The sequence below is a fragment of the Chlorocebus sabaeus genome, chromosome 23 (assembly GCF_047675955.1).
Source record: "Chlorocebus sabaeus isolate Y175 chromosome 23, mChlSab1.0.hap1, whole genome shotgun sequence".
Taxonomy (NCBI): domain Eukaryota; kingdom Metazoa; phylum Chordata; class Mammalia; order Primates; family Cercopithecidae; genus Chlorocebus; species Chlorocebus sabaeus.
In genome coordinates, this window is record NC_132926.1 from 2,268,944 (window position 1) to 2,285,499 (window position 16,556).

Here is a 16,556-nt window from a genome sequence, read left to right on the forward strand (position 1 = left end):
CCGATGCAATCTCAGCTCACTGCAACCTCTGCCACCTAAGCTGGCCAGGCAGGAGCTCCCAACTTTCACATAGCTGGGAGCCTGGCTCTGGGCCATGGCCAGGGGCCCAACCAGGAGGAGCATCCCGAGGGACAGAGGCTGGGGGCCAGGCACTCTGCTGGCCTCCCACTGTGGGTGGGAGGGAAACAGGTCCCCTAGAGGCCTCCTTTCCTTGGGACGGGCTCTGACAGCATTCACACCCGTGGTTTCTGGAGGAGGCAAGTCAGCCACTTGAACTTTCGGGTAGAACAGCCTCCCCGGGAGCACAAGGGAAAGCTTGCCTTGCAGCTTGTGCTTGATCCCAAGTCCCACCTCTCCTCTGTGGGGCACCGGTATCTCCAACCTGCCCTGTTACTGCCCCCAAAGTACCAGAAGAAGGACAGAGACAGCCGGCACCCGTGTCTCCCCAGGGGCCTGGAATGAGATGGTGACTCACCCCGGCTACTATGCTGAGCTGGTGGAGGAGTCCACTGGGAAGTATAGCCTGGCCACGGAGGAGATCGAGCGAGACCTGCACCGCTCCATGCCCGAGCACCCTGCCTTCCAGAACGAGCTCGGGATTGCTGCCCTCCGGCGGGTGCTGACTGCCTATGCCTTCCGAAACCCCACCATCGGCTACTGCCAGGTAAGGGGCCTGACAGGGGCCCAGAGACAGCATCTGCCACCAGAGGCTCACAAGAGCAGGTCCCTGTGGTCCCAGGCCTGTGTGGTGACCCTGCCTCATGTCCCAAGGAAGGAGCCCAGCTGCAGAAAAAGATGTAATTTAAAAACAGTATTACTTGCTCATCTCATCCCCATGCCAAATAGAAGTTGTCCTCTTGCTACTTTTGTCTGAGTCCCAGCAGCATTCGATTGTTTTATGTGTTTGGTAAAATAAGTATTCAGAACGTAAAATTTCCCATGTTCACCATTTTTAAGTGTGCAGCTCAGTGCTTTAAGCACATTCACACTGTTGTGCACCCGTCACCACCATCCATCCCCAGACCTCTTTTCATCTTGCAAAACCAGAGCTCTGTGCCCATTAAACATGCCCCAACCACCATAGCAACCACTGTTCTACTTTCCATTACTATGAACTGGACGACTGTGTCCCATATATGTGGAATAATACAGTATTTGCCTTTCTGTGCCTGGCTTATTTCACTTAGCATGATATCCTCAAAGGTCATCCATGTCATATGAATGTGTCAGAATTTCCTTTCTTTCGGGCCAGGCGCAGTGGCTCACACCTGTGATCCCAGCACTTTGGGAGGCCGAGGCGGGCCGATCACAAGGCCAGGAGATCGAGACCATCCTGGCTAACACGGTGAAATCCCATCTGTACTAAAAATACAAAAAATTAGCCAGGTGAGGTGGCGGCGCCTGTAGTCCCAGCTCCTCAGGAGACTGAGACAGGAGAATGGTGTGAACCTGGGAGGAGGAGCTTGCAGTGAGCCGAGATCACGCCACTGCACTCCAGCATGGGCGACACAGCGAGACTCCGTCTCAAAAAAAAAAAAAGAATTTCTTTTCTTTCTAAGACTCAATCATATTAGATAGACCACATTTTCTTTTCTTTTTTTTTTTTTGAGATGGAATCTCACTCTTGTTGCCCAGACTGGAGTGCAGTGGCGCAATCTCGGCTCACTGCAACCTCCATCTCCCAGGTTCAAGCGATTCTCCTGCCTCAGCCTCCCGAGTAGCTGGGATTACAGACACATGCCGCCTTGCCCAGCTAATGTTTCGCATTTTTAGTAGAGATGGAGTTTTGCCATGTTGGCTAAGCTGGTCTTGAACTCCTGATATCAGGTGATCCACCTGCCTTGGCCTCCCGAAGTGCTGGGATTATGAGCATGAACCACTGTGCCTGGCCAGTATTTCTATTTTTAATTTATTTAATTTTTTTTTTTTTAGAGACAGGGTCTTGCTATGTTGTCCAGGCTGGTCTCAAGCTCCTTGGACAAGGGAATCCTCCTGTCTCAGCCTCCCAAGTAGCTGGGACTACAGGCATATGCCACCATACCCAGCTAATTTTTTTTTTTTTTTTTTAAGACATGGGGTCTCACTGTCTTGCCCAGACAGGCCTCAAACTCCTAGGCTCAAGTGATCCTTCTGCCTCAGCCTCTCAAAATGCTGAGATTACAGACGTGAGCTACCAGCCACCATTCCTGGGCATTTTTTTTTGAGACAGGATCTCCTTCTGTTGCCCACAATAGTCGGTGGCATCATCATGGCTCACTACAGCCTCCATCTACTGGGCTCAATCGATCTCTCACCTCAGCCTCCTGGGTAGCTGGGGCTGCAGGGGCACACCACCACGCCCAGCTCTGTTTTGTATTTTTTGTAGAGACGGGGTCTCACTGTGTGGCCCAGGCTGGTCTTGAACTCTTGGACTCAAGTGATCCACCCTCGTCAGCCTCCTAAAGTGCTGGAATTACAAGGCGTGAGCTACTGTGGCCTGGCCTATTTTTAATTTTTTGAGGAACTGCATACTTCTTCCCCAGCAGCTGCACCATTTTATATTCCCACCAGCAATTCACAAGGGTTTCGATTTCTCCACATCCTCATCAACACTTGCTATATTCTGTTATAGTGATGGGCATGAGGGTATTTAATTGTGCTTTGAGTTAGCAGTTCTGGCAGCTTTTGGTTTTAACTCCAGGCATTTTCCTGGCTGAGTCAAATGGCATTCTGTTTGCCTTAAAGGTCTTGTTAGCAGCTAGGGCTGTGTGTGGTCCTAGTTCTGTGCCCAGTGAGTGGCCTTGGTGTGGGGCTCTGGCCACATGGCTCACCTCCACGTCAGCTTGGTCATGCGTCCCACCTCCGACACCCAACACCACTTTGCAGAAGTGTAATGTGTTGATGTCCACTTTCTCTGTTTTCCCAGTGCCTTCTGACCCAGTTGGAAGGAGTTGGCCGACTCTCTGTTCAATCAGTTTCCTACAAATTGCCTTTTGACATTTCCCGGAGTTGGGCAGGGGCCGTTTCTCATTACCAGATGCCCAGCACTCCTGAAGAGGCAAACTTGCTTGTAGGAGGCCATTAATCTTTACCATGAGAACCTGAAAAATAATAAAAATAACAACAACAAAAAGAAGGAGATCATGTGGGCCCTTTTAGGGAGGGGGCAGCTGGGAGGGATAGGGAGAGACAGTTTCATTTCCTGGCCAGCAGTGCAAGCCTTCCCCGGCTGTCTCTGCCCGGCAGGCGATGAACATCGTGACCTCGGTGCTCCTGCTCTATGGCAGTGAGGAGGAGGCCTTCTGGCTCCTGGTGGCCCTGTGTGAGCGCATGCTGCCCGACTACTACAACACCAGGGTGGTGGGTGAGTGTCCCCAGGTGCCGCCTTGCCTGAGTCTCCAGGTGCCTGCTGGTTCCATGAGGGCGGCAGCCCTTCCCAGGCCAAGCTCCAGGCTTCACGTGGTTTCCTTAGGAGTTAGAGGGTAGTATTACACATTCAGTGATTTATAAAAGTCCCCTCAGAGCCTAAGTTCCTATCCATCTAACTTTCTGTCAGCTTTCCGATTATAGAAAATTTCAAACATCAAAACTAGAGAGTGTATATCCCCCGTGTAACCTGATGCTCAACTTTACTGAACTCACATCCAGTGAAATCTGTTATTAAATGGAAATGACTTGCAAGTATTTAATTCAGTTCATATTTAAGTGTGTTATCCTGTCCTTCCCCTGCCGTCTGGTGTTTGGAGTTACCGCTCTTAATGTCCTGCATCTATGTGCAGTCATCAGGATGGGACACAGTCACTGAGGGCGCTGTTTACCTCTCATGCCTCGGGGAGAAATCAGTATTTCCCCAAAATAAAATTCAAGTGTAGTGGAAGAAATAGTTATTTCGCCCAGTGGTTTGGAAGCTGTAGAGAGAAGACTTGAAGGGTTTTTTCGTCCTTATTTTCTCCTGGCACTCCAAGTCCCCTTCAGCCCTCACTGAAAAGCTGGCAATGCTGGAGTGGCCAGGGCTGGTAGGCTGCAGGCGCGGCCCCACCCAGGCCATGGGGTGGGCTCACCATCAGCCTCGCTCATCCTGCCCGCAGGAGCCCTGGTGGACCAAGGCATCTTCGAAGAGCTCACAAGAGACTTCCTGCCGCAGCTCTCAGAGAAGATGCAGGACCTGGGGGTGATCTCCAGCATCTCGCTGTCCTGGTTCCTGACCCTCTTCCTCAGTGTCATGCCCTTCGAGAGCGCTGTGGTCATCGTCGACTGCTTTTTCTATGAGGGCATCAAGGTGATCCTGCAGGTGGCCCTGGCCGTCCTGGACGCCAACATGGAGCAGCTGCTGGGCTGCAGCGACGAGGGCGAGGCCATGACCATGCTGGGCAGGTGACATGCCGGGCTCCTTCTCCTGCTAGGGGCTCGCAGCAGAACCCCTCACCAGCCGTGGGCACTGTCCAGTCAGTCTCCAGTGACTGTGTCTGCGAAGTGCCAGGCCGCAGCTGGACCCGGGGGTGCTATGGGGTCAGGAGCCGGCTCCTTTCTAGTGGGAGATGAAGCAGCGCTCAGTGATAGGTGCCAGGAGGAATAAAGCAGGAGCTGTAGGCAGAGCACGCTGGCTGGAGGGCCGCCGCTCAGATTGGGGGGAGGGGGTGCTTCTCCTAGGGGCAACCCAGAGCCAAGATCCAGTGACCACAATTCCAGTTGGTGGCACAGCTGGGCATTTCATGTCCACTAGGTGGTCCTGGTCATACCTCCCCAAGCTCAGCTGCAATGCACACCCCACGCCCTGGAGGGAGCAGGCCTGCCCTGGGCCTGCTGGAACAGCTGGATGAGCTGATGCCCTGCTAGTCACGCCAGAGGCCCAGGGTCATCCCAGCCCCTCCACGCGCTCCTTAGTCCCCACATCCCATGCCTTGCAGATTCTGTCTGGGATCCAGTCCCTTCCCCCCTTCCCTTCAGCCTGCTGCCTCAGCCCAGGCCTACCATGCCCTTTCCCTGGGGTTCCCCTCTCAGGTCTTTCACCTGCCTGCATCCCAGGACTCTGATCAGACCTGGCCCTCCCCCTCGCCTGGGTCCTCTGTACAAAGGCACTGTCTGAGCCCCCAGCCTGGCCTTCACGCCCCGGCCCCTCCTGGCTACACTCTGCCCTGCCCTGAGCTCTGTGCAATCCCACCCTCCTACATAGTGTATTTGACCTGGAATGCCCCCAGCCCCCGGGAACAGCCTGGGACTCTACCACTTGCCTGTGGCCAGGCCAGGTGCTGCCTGGGACTGTCTAGATCCAGCAGGGTTGTCACCTCCCTACTGTGGGCCTAAGTAGCTTTTGGTTCACACTGATGTCAAGATACTCAGCCTGTGGCCGGAGTCTGGCTGGTTTTCCTGCCCCTTCCTACAAGTGGATAGGGCCTCCTCCAGAGCAGGGGTCGGACTGGGGTACTACCAGGGCCATGGGCATGGGGAATCAGCTACCTCCTCCCAGCTGAGGTCAGGCTCAGCCCAGAGACCCAGGGAGGCCATGAACTCTGCCGGGGCTAGGGCAGCTGACCGAGGTGGGGCTCCATCCCCAGGACTGTGTCCCTGGAGAAGCTGATTCCCTGAGCTGCAGCAGGCCTCCCCATACCTGACTTTCTCCTGCGACTCAACCTTTGATCCCTGAATCTTCTTGGCCAGGGCGAGAAGGTGCCACGTCCCCAGGGCCCTGCCAAAGGGAGGAAGCTTGTCATCCTTCCATCTGGTTAGGGCCTGGGGTTATAAAGCCCAGGGGACCCCCGCACTAAGAAAACAGCCTGGTGTCCTCAGGGTTAGTGCTCAGGCCTTGTTGGGGGCACTGCCCTGTAGAGAGCTCCCAAGCTTGCTGGGGGCCTGCCGGGGCACACCTCTGCCCTCCTGCAGGGTGCCCAGTCCTCAGCACACTCCTTGTTAGGAGTCTGTGTAAACATTGGGTCCCTGTGCATCACCCCGCTGTGGGAAGGAGGCTCCCTCTGCCTGGGCGTGGTCTGGACTGTTGTCCTCTGCCTTTTGTAGATACCTGGATAATGTGGTCAATAAGCAGAGTGTCTCTCCTCCTATCCCACACCTCCATGCCTTGCTGACCAGTGGCGATGACCCCCCTGCAGAGGTGGACATCTTTGAGCTCCTGAAAGTGTCCTATGAGGTCAGCACCCAGTGGGGTCAGTTTGGCCAGGCCGCTCCATCTCGCGTGTGGGTTGGGGTAGCTACGGGCAGGTGGCGGCCCTCTGCCCTGCAGTTGGCTCGATCTCACCAAGTCACCTCTGCCTGTAGAAATTCAGCAGCCTGAGGGCCGAGGACATCGAGCAGATGCGGTTTAAACAGAGGCTGAAAGTGATCCAGTCCTTGGAGGACACGGCCAAGAGGAGTGTGGTATGGGTGCCAGCGGGGCTGGGCGGGGGCTGGGCCGGGGCTGGGCCGGGGGGCAGCGGAGCCCTCTCCACAGAGCAGGGCGGGTGCAGGGCTCCACCGCACCCGCTGTCCTACACTGCTTTGGTACGTACATCATGGTAGCATTCGTGGGACCAGATCCAGGGGTGTAGGTGGGAATGTGGGGAGAGGTCCCAGTCACTTTTCTCTGCTGGTGGGTGAGTCCAGGAAGCTTCTCAGATGGCTGCCACCCTGACAGCCACATGCCCTCTGGGCCGAGCCCGCCCAGCCTGGCTGTGCCATGTGTTCCCTGCCCCACTCCCAGGTGGTGGCAACATGCCGCCACCCTCCACCCTCCCCAAATGCCACGTCTCTGCCACAAGCTGCTGTCCTCGTCTCTGGAGGGGCCAGGCCCTCCCTGCCACCCTGTACTGCAAGACCTGTTCGTGGTCTCTGCCCCCAAAGGCAGGGACTTCTTCCGTGCTTTCCACACTCCCAGCCCTCCTGCAGGCTTGTGGGACACGGTAAAGACATTGGGTCACAGCACCAGAGACTGGCTGCTTCGGCCAATTAAAGCAAAGGAGCGCTGGCTGGCAGGTTCGAGGGCTCCTTCCACGGAGCTGGCACCAGGGTCTCCGCAGGGATCCGGACGATGGGAGCCAAATGAGCATTCCTCACCCTTCAACCTCAACTGTATGTTGAGGAGAGAGGCTCCCCCAAGCCCCTCCTGGGAAGGAGCCCAGGAGTGTGAGCTGACTGGTGGGTGGGGAGTCAGGGATGGGCTGTGGGCCTCGCCCTCTCCTGAAGGGTCTGCCCTTGAGTGCTGGGCCACTGAGAGGTGGTTCACACCCTTGCCTTCATCTGCTGAGGATACTCCCACAGAGTGCTGTACTTCTGTGGCAGGAGCTTGTGATCCAGCCATACACCCTGTTTCTCCTTCCTTCTAGGTCCGAGCTATACCTGTGGACATTGGTTTCTCAATTGAAGAGCTGGAGGACCTTTACATGGTGTTTAAGGTGACAGCCCAGAGCCAGGGCAGGACCCCTTCCTAGCTTCCTAGCTTCCTGCCAGAAAAGAAATAGATCCAAGAGTATCCTCTTAGAAATAGAGGATAGAAATAGAAATAGGGAATAGAATAGAAATAGAGAAATAGATCTAAGTGCATCCTCAGATGCAGTTGCCATGAACCTCATGTGGTAGAATCGAATCCTTCTTGGAGTTTAGGCAGGACCTCTTAAATGGCAAAAAATCCATTCAAGTCATCTTTCACAGAAAAGGGAATGCATTGCCCCTGTAACTGAAAAGTCTATCAATGCAAACTTCAGACATGGCTGGATCCAGGTGCTCAAATGTGCCGTCAGGCTCCCCACCTCTGATGTCTTCTGCACTGCTTTTCCTACAGTGCCAGGACTGTCGTCACAGCTCCAGGGCCATACTCTCTTCTCAGTAACCCCAGTGCGAAGATAATTTTTCTTGCTCTTGTGCTTTTAGTAAAAGACCCAGCCTTGATAGTTGGAATGACTGCCTTTCTGTTCTTGTTGCCAGTTCACATTCACCTCTCCAGCTGCCTCAGGTTCTGTGCTCAAGGTGGCCACTGCACTGTGGCCCTGGTGTCACAACGGTTGAGCCAGCTCTGCCTGCCTCCTAGAGAGGTCACAGGAGCGAGAGCAAGCCTCGGGCCTCTTGTTTCCCTGGAGCCCTGCCAGGAAGGCTCAGCCCTTCTCTGGGGCCAGCAGACCAGCTCTGCCCTCTGCAGGCTGCCAAGGACTCTGTCAGCCAACCCCCTCCCCATCTGTTAACAAGGGACTGATGATACCCTGAGAGCTTTCAAGAGGTGCTGCGGTGTCTGGCCAGTGCTCACCACCCCAGGGCTCCGCAGGCTTGGACGGAGGGGGAGGGTGGACACATCACCAGCCTAGGGGTCCCCTCCACCCACAGGCTTAGCAGCTGGGCCATCTCACCAGACTGTGTCCCACAGGCCAAGCACCTGGCAAGCCAGTACTGGGGGTGCAGCCACACGGTGGCCGGCCGTCGGGACCCCAGCCTGCCCTACCTGGAGCAGTACCGGATTGATGCCAGCCAGTTCCGGGAACTCTTTGCCAGCCTGACACCCTGGGCCTGCGGCTCCCACACGCCTGTGCTGGCAGGTCGCATGTTCAGGCTCCTGGACAAAAACAAGGACTCGCTGATCAACTTCAAGGAGTTCGTGACGGGGATGAGTGAGTGCCTGCAGGGCCTACCAGGGGCCGACCCTCCCTTACCCTTTCCCAGGAAGCCTTCCAAATGCCAGCATCTCCTGTCTGTCCCCACTACAGCCAGTAGGGGGCTGCTTGAGCCCCTGGCCCTAGATACGGGAAGAACAGTTTACCCACAGGAGCCGAGAGGAGGTCCAGCAGGAGCCTTACCCGCTCCCCTCCCTCATGCAGTCTGGGGCTGCTAGAAGCTGGTCTGCCAGCCCCAGGGAAGGGCTGAGCCTTCCCAGCAGGGCACCAGGGAGACAGGAGGCCTGGGACTCCCCCCGTGACCTCTCCAGGAGGGAGCTGGGCAGCGCAGGCTGTGAAGAGGGTCCCACTCGTACCCCCTGGAAGGGGCTCTGCAGCCATCTTGCCAGCCCCAGCCCCTTCCCTGGCCTTCTCCACAGGCGGGATGTACCACGGGGACCTGACAGAGAAGCTCAAGGTGCTCTACAAGCTACACCTTCCCCCAGGTGAGAGCCTCCTGCCCACTCCCCAGCCAGGATCTCCCACTTGTCCGAAAGTTCAGCTGCAGGGGACAGGCCTCTGTGGGACTGTGGGGCCTTAAGGGGGCACAGCGGCTCCACAGGCTGGAGTTTCACATTGGGGGAGAGGGAACGGGAGCTTGAGCACCTGACAGAGGTCTAAGAGCAGGGCCTTGGCCTGGGAAAGGACATGGAGGAGAATCCCATGGGTGACCGGGCACCACTGGGAACAGAACTCCCACCGAGGAAGCAGCTGGACCCAAAACCCACGAGGAGGGCCATGAGTGGAGCTTCAGGGCTGGAACTGAAACTGCTGCATTAATTTGTCAAGTTTCTTAAGGGTTTATTCCCAGAGGTTCAGCTAGAGAATCCTCACATGGCCATGAGGAGGGGCCACTTCTCTCTGGCCTCTCAGCGGTGCTGGAGCCTAGTAGGGCTGCATTGGCGACAGGCTGTCTGGGGGCTCAGCAGGGGTGGCTGCATGGACAGTGCTCCAAGGAGGGGTCATCTCCATCATCATAGAAAGAAAGAAAGAAAGGTGAGGCAGGTGGAAATCCTGGGCCAGGGGCTCTGCTCTGGCTGGACCTGCCCCCAGGTCCCTGCTGTCGCTTGCCATCTGAGGTCAGCAGCTGCCCTCAGAACCGACCCTGGGGATTTTTAGAGTCCTGGGGCTGGGCTTCACCTGAGGAGATTCTCTCCTGATTGCCTGTGATGGGGCCCAGACCTGTGATTTTTCAAGCTGACAGGCCATTGCTCTGTGCCTCCAGAGCCGAAAGGCTCTTGACACAGCTGTTCTCGCTCGTTTGTGGCTGGCTCACCAGAGAGGCCCTGGTGGGACAGACCCCACTGGGCCTAGGTCCCAGGGTTGAGAGCATGCAGGGCTACCCTGAGACTCCTGAGCCCCCTCAGCCTGCCCTGCTCTGTCCTGTCCAGACACAGAGAACACGTGGGCTCTGGTGGGCTGCAGCCCATGCCCTGCCACAATCACCCAGGACCATGTGATCTGCAACCCTGGGTACTGCTTGGTGACTTCCAGCAAAGACTGCACTAATGAGGCAGGCCAGCACACACGGCGCAGCACGACCTCTGAGCTACCCAAAGAGAGAGCAGCAAGTTGCCTGTGCATGGCCGGTCTCTGTGTGCCCATAGGAGCATGAAACGCCCCCAAAGGGTCCACTGGCCAGATGGGCATTGGGACAGGAGGGCAGCTGCCATTCACTGGACTCCTAATTGTGTTGATTGGATTTTTACCTGGGATAGGTATTTCCTTTTCAAATACAATGTAAAAGTCAGGAAAGCAGAGACCTGGGTGCAGGGGCTCACGCCTGTCATCCCAGCACTTTGGGAGGCCGAGGCGGGCGGATCATGAGGTCAGGAGATCGAGACCATCCTGACTAACACGGTGAAACCCCATCTCTACTAAAAATACAAAAAATTAGCCGGGCATGGTGGTGGGCACCTGTAGTCCCAGCTACTCTGGAGGCTGAGGCAGGAGAATGGCGTGAACCCAGGAGGCGGAGCTTGCAGTGAGCTGAGATGGTGCCACTGTACTCCAGCCTGGGCCACAGAGCAAGACTCTGTCTCAAAAAAAAAAAAAAAGTCACAAAAGCAGCTGGGCACAGTAGGAGGCCCAGACAGGTGGATCACTTGAGGTCAGGAGTTGGAGACCAGCCTGGCCAACATGATGAAACCTGTCTCTACTAAAAATACAAAAATTAGCTGGGCATGGTGGTACGCACTTGTAGTCCCAGCTACTTGGGAGGCTGAGACAGGAGAATCACTTGAACCCAGGACGCGGAGGTTGCAGTGAGCCAAGATCATGTGACTGCAGTGCAACCTGAGCGATAAAGTAAGACTTCTTTTCAAAAAAAAAAGGAAAGTAACAAATAACCAATCATCACCATCAAAACTATTACTGGACACTGTAATGGGCAGGTGGTGGGACTGGCCAGGCTTGTGGGTGGGGAAAGCAAGCCTCTGCCCAGGGCTGGAGGGAACTAACTTTGAGGGGGTCTCCTTGTTTCCTCCTGCCCTCACTCTGCCTTCTCTCCGGGCACAGCTCTGAGCCCAGAGGAAGCCGAGTCAGCCCTGGAGGCAGCCCATTATTTCACAGAGGACAGCTCCTCAGAAGGTGAGTGGCCACTGGACCTGACATGCCCAGCCAGCACCCTGCAGCCACCGCAGCCTTCCTGTGGGGCTCGGGCAGTGGCCAGCAGTCCCACCTGGGCTCAGGGAGCAGGCTGCATGGGGTTCTCCCCAGGGGACCACGGGCTGGGCCCTGCCATGCTGGCGGGGGCTGGGGCCGCCCCCTGTGGATGTCCTCACTCCTGTTTCTCTTGTGTCTCTGTCTTCCTGGACCTTGGCTCCTCCCCCCTCTGCCCCTCTGCCTCTCCTCTGCTGTCCCTTCCAGCATCTCCTCTGGCCTCAGATCTGGATCTTTTCCTGCCCTGGGAGGCTCAAGGTCAGTCCCTGGAAGGCAGGGGCGCCCCCTGTACCTCCTGACACTCTCCTGCACTATCAGGAAGCCTGGAAGCTCTTTGTCCCAGGGACCCCTCTGGGACTTCATCCTGTGGGGATAAGTCCTGAGAAGGACCCAGAACCAAGCCACTCCTCTGCACCGCCTCCATGTCTGCTGTGGGTGAGGAGTAGATAAGGCCCCCACACTAGGCACCAAGCAGGCCCAGGGCATGACCTCCGCAGCCACATGTTAGAGATATTCTGTCTTCATGTGAGTAGAAAAATATAAAATGCTATCGGAGCATGTGAAAGACAGCGTGGCTGAGTGGAGGCTAGAAAGAAAAGTGGATGCTTTCCTAGGAAAAATCTGCATGCTCCACATCACTTTTTTTGTTAAGGAAAAACATGCATGTTGAGTGCCTGTTAGAACTCATCCCTGTGCTATGTTTAAAGCCTGTTGGGACCATCTGATCCCAGGTGATGGGAGAATTCTAGGCCCTGGGCTTGGGCAGTCGAGCTGGTGACATGCAGCACACTTGCAAAACCGACCATAATGCCACCTGGTGATTTCATGTGGGGGATAATGCACACCAAGGAACTGACTCAGAAAACCAAAAATAGTGTGTACCAAGATGCCCATGGCAGTCCTGGTGACAGTGGCAGAGGCTGACTTGAGCTTGAGGACCTTGATTTCAAGGACAGAAACTACAGAAGCAGGTACACCTTCTGTTGTACGTGGAACCAGCAGGCCACTCTAGGCTTGTCCCACATGCTTCTGGGAGCGGCATGGTGGTGCAGAGCCCTGGCCTCAGACCGCACGTGGCTCCCAGGAAGCAGGGCTTCCATTCCAGGGTGAGATGTCTGAGCCCAGGGAGGTGTGCCCTTCACTGCCACCACACAGCCAGCAAGAGCAGCTCAGAACTGGGTGCTGCCGACCTGCCTGAGGTGCCCCCACCAGCCACACTGCCTCTGGGGAACAGCTCCAGGATAGCTGGTCAGCTGCTTCTCTCCTCAGGTGCATGTTCCCACACGGGGAGTATAGTGTGCGCCAACTCCAGCAAGTGTACTCCTCCCCGAAACGCTGCACTGAGCACAGGAGCTGTGCACAGACAACCCCTCTAACAGGCACAGCAGGCACTGGTGGAAGGCGTCACTAGGATTCCCCTGTAGTTCTAGCAGGAACTATAGAGTTCATTAGTCCTCAGACTGGTCTGTAGCCCGCATCATTGTTCACTTCAAAATCAGCATGTTGAGACTTGTATTCATTTGGAAGAGAGGAAGTGAGGGTTTGGCGGCTTTTGTTTTAAGTGTGGGAATGCTCAGGCCCTTGCTGTGGTGCCTTAGGGTGGGGCAGGGCGGGCCAGGCAGGAGGCCTGGCATGGGGGACCTGCCCCCAGGGCCTGGCCTGGGGCGGCTGTACAGAAACACAGACTACATCTCTTAAGGACCCCAGGAGCTTGCAGTCCCAACAGCAGAATGTTCTCCATGTTCTTTTTATTTTTGTGTTTGTCCAGAAGCACTACCACAGGAAGAGCAAGAAGGAAGTGGCGGTGAGGATGTCCAGGAAAAGAGAGGAGGTACAGGCCATTCTCTGCTGCTGTTCTTAGAGACCCCAGCGTGGAGGCACTCTTGCTGGCTGGTCTTTTCCCCAGTCACTGCCAGGGAGCCCCCTACCCTGGGAGATGGCAGATGCGTCCCCTGATCAGGGAGCAGGCCTCAGGGTGCACAGGAGGCTCCGCGTTCTCCACCAGCCCCGCGGGCACCCAGCCAGCCCCACCCTCTTGCCAGCTTCTCTCCATCTGCCCTGGGACTCCTCATCCGAGGAAAGACAGTGTGGACCATTGTCACCAGCTTCGGTCCAACCACTTCAGCCATTTAGGGGAAACCTGTGGCTGTTCTGGGTTGTTTTCCCATGACCACCTTCCCAAATGCCAGGGTGTTTTATAACAGGGCTCCGGTAGCTCCATGCAGAAGACACCCACCCTTCCTCCCCTGCTGTCAGCCCCCAGCCCTCTCTCTCACATGACAAAGATGAATCTCTTTCCTCCTAACCCGCAGAGGAGAAGGGGACCAGCTCTCCGGACTATCGGCACTACCTTCGAATGTGGGCCAAGGAGAAAGAGGCTCAGAAGGAAACGATTAAGGATCTTCCCAAGATGAACCAGGTAGGCTCCATCAGAGCCCACAATAGACATTTCTGGAGAGTTCTGACCAAGACTGGGCCCTCATATCACAGCACCCACAATGCAGCATCTCCTGGTGGGTGGGAAGGCTCCTCCCTGCCTCTAGAACCCATTAGTCCTAGTTGCCAGTCAGTGATGGTTCCAGAAAGACAGGAGGCCAGTTGCTCCAGGGCCTTGTACAGGGGCATGTTTCCGTGGTGACCGCTGTCCAGATTAAGGGAGCGTCCGTGAACCAGGAGCCGGAGGCTCGTAGGCTACCTTTGACAAGAATGCGTTCCACGCTCTGCACACGCAGGCTCACGTGCACCTTCCATACACCACTCTTCATTTACCGGTCTTGCAGGTCAGGAGCGTGGGGTCTTGCCAGGGGTCTCACAGCCAGAAAATGGGAGACCCCAGCTTCAAACTGCAAGTGTTGAGCCAAAGGCAAGTCCGGAGCACCAGCCTGACCGTGGCCCTTGGGACAGATCCACAGCCTAGCTGTGCCTAGTAGGAGACCCTGCAGTCTGACCAGTCCCCTGGCAGGCCTGGACAGTGGGCACCATGTGTGATGAGGATTCTTCCCATTCTTGAGCCAAGGGGTCTAGATGTGTGGCTTAAGGACCCTAGCACCCACCCTCGTCAGGACCCTCCTCCCCAGCTGACCCAGGCTGTACTTTCCTCATCATCACCTTCTAAAGAGCTTCATTTGGCTGGGCGCAGTGGCTCAAGCCTGTAATCCCAGCACTTTGGGAGGCCGAGACGGGCGGATCACGAGGTCAGGAGAGGGAGATCATCCTGGCTAACACGGTGAAACCCCGTCTCTACTAAAAAAATACAAAAAAACTAGCCAGGTGAGGTGGCGGGCGTCTTTAGTCCCAGCTACTCGGGAGGCTGAGGCAGGAGAATGGCGTGAACCCGGGAGGCAGAACGTGCAGTGAGCCGAGGTCCGGCCACTGCACTCCAGCCTGGGCGACAGAGCGAGACTCCGTCTCAAGAAAAAATAAAAAATAAAAAAAATAAAGAGCTTCATTCAAGGGCTGAGTTGAGGTTGCTTCTGATTAAAGCCAAAGGTGATTCTAAAACACAACGGAGAAGTCCTTGTACTGACTGGATTTAGAGTCGTGGTAGAAATCCATCTCCCTGTGCCAACAGAACAGACCTAGAAACAGGGAGGCTCCAGGTCAGACTGGCACGCTCTATGTGCCGAGAAAGGCAGCTAGAGGGGAAAGCCTTTTGAAGAGTTATGTGGCCTTGGTCGAGCCACTCTCCCTCTCTGAGCCTGTGTCCTGATCTATGAGATGGGACTGATGAGGCTCGTGGAGATGATTAACAAGACGGCAGCCAACATCCTTAGGCTGTCCCTTGTCATCAGTTTGGCTAATATGGACCCCGTCTGACTGGTCTTTTACCATCTCCCTGTTCTTCTGTTTTTCTCCTTAAAAGGAGCAGTTCATTGAGCTGTGCAAGACGCTTTACAACATGTTCAGTGAAGACCCCATGGAGCAGGACCTGTACCACGCCATCGCCACCGTGGCCAGCCTCCTGCTCCGCATCGGAGAGGTGGGGAAGAAGTTCTCGGCCCGCACAGGCAGGAAGCCCAGGGACTGTGCCACTGAGGAGGACGAGCCACCAGCACCCGGACCCCATCAGGACGCAGCCAGGGAGCTTCAGCCCCCAGCTGCAGGAGACCCCCAAGCCAAAGCCGGCGGAGACACACACCTCGGGAAAGCCCCACAGGAGAGCCAGGTGGTGGTGGAGGGGGCCAGCGGCGAGGGACAGGGCTCACCCTCCCAGCTGCTGTCTGACGACGAAACCAAAGACGACATGTCCATGTCCTCATACTCGGTGGTCAGCACGGGCTCCCTGCAGTGTGAAGACCTCACAGACGACACGGTGCTGGTGGGAGGGGAGGCCTGCAGCCCCACAGCCCGCATCGGGGGCACTGTTGACACCGACTGGTGCATCTCCTTCGAGCAGATCCTGGCCTCCATTCTGACGGAGTCTGTGCTGGTGAACTTCTTTGAGAAGAGAGTGGACATTGGACTCAAGATCAAGGACCAGAAGAAAGTGGAGAGACAGTTCAGCACTGCCAGTGACCATGAGCAGCCCGGAGCTTCCGGCTGAGGCCTGCAGCGGTGAGGCCTGGCCCGAGGTGTCATTGGTGGAACTGGCCTCCTCTCCTGCCTTTCCTCCCTTATCAGTTTCTCTTGAAAGGTGTGCCCCTCCTGCTCTCCCGGGAGCAGTGAGTTGTGAATGGAAAGAAGGCTGGTGCAGACCCAGCTGCCTTAGACAGATTCCCTGGGCCTGCATCTCCCGGCACCGGCTGCTTCTGGGCCCAGGAAGAGGCTGTGGCTCCCACCTTCCTTACACCCGCTGGGAGCACGCCTTGCACCAGCTGCACCTGCTTAGTGTTAGACGCTCTCAGATCTGCCCTTGCTTGCCTCATACCTCTGTGCCCGCACTGTGGCCAGGCCAGCTGAGTCCCTCCATCCGTGGATGCTCTCCTGCAGCTTGTGGTGCAGGGGTCATTCCTGCCGCTTGGCACCAGGTGGGGGGCATGTGCTTGTTGGGCAGCAAAGTGATGGGACCCTCAGGTGCCCTCCGGGAGCCTGAACCTCCTGACTGAGGAACACGGACAGACCACGTTTGCCGCACAGAGTGGTCGCTGCGCTTAGGCGTGGCTGTACACACGTTCTCAGCTCATCATCCTTTCCAGTAACTTTAAAAGCACATCCCTCAGGTCCTGATATATTTCCCTGGATTCATTTCACTTGGCTAGAGATTACACTGTGCTCAATGCCTTAATAAATCCCTGAAAGAAAGAAAACCCACACTGTGTGCAATGCCTTGCTGTGGCCCCCAACCACTGC

The 16,556-nt window shown here is 56.2% G+C and overlaps 1 protein-coding gene across 2 annotated transcripts in view; it reads left to right on the top strand.

Annotated features, from left to right (window-relative positions):
• The window catches only part of TBC1D9B (TBC1 domain family member 9B), a 40,474-nt gene extending 23,961 nt beyond the window's left edge, over positions 1 to 16,513 (top strand). The window contains exons 10-22 of one of the 2 annotated variants that reach the window (XM_008015534.3): positions 450 to 664; positions 3,226 to 3,343; positions 4,068 to 4,353; positions 5,992 to 6,121; positions 6,250 to 6,348; positions 7,293 to 7,361; positions 8,324 to 8,564; positions 8,987 to 9,052; positions 11,124 to 11,195; positions 11,475 to 11,525; positions 13,036 to 13,098; positions 13,580 to 13,686; positions 15,130 to 16,513. In XM_008015534.3, the coding sequence (XP_008013725.1) occupies positions 450 to 664; positions 3,226 to 3,343; positions 4,068 to 4,353; positions 5,992 to 6,121; positions 6,250 to 6,348; positions 7,293 to 7,361; positions 8,324 to 8,564; positions 8,987 to 9,052; positions 11,124 to 11,195; positions 11,475 to 11,525; positions 13,036 to 13,098; positions 13,580 to 13,686; positions 15,130 to 15,810 (2,198 nt within the window). In that variant the 3' untranslated portion in view covers positions 15,811 to 16,513. The remainder of the gene's footprint in view (positions 1 to 449; positions 665 to 3,225; positions 3,344 to 4,067; positions 4,354 to 5,991; positions 6,122 to 6,249; positions 6,349 to 7,292; positions 7,362 to 8,323; positions 8,565 to 8,986; positions 9,053 to 11,123; positions 11,196 to 11,474; positions 11,526 to 13,035; positions 13,099 to 13,579; positions 13,687 to 15,129) is intronic. The other variant, XM_008015533.3, reaches the window with a different exon arrangement.
• Positions 16,514 to 16,556: the final 43 nt, after the last annotated feature.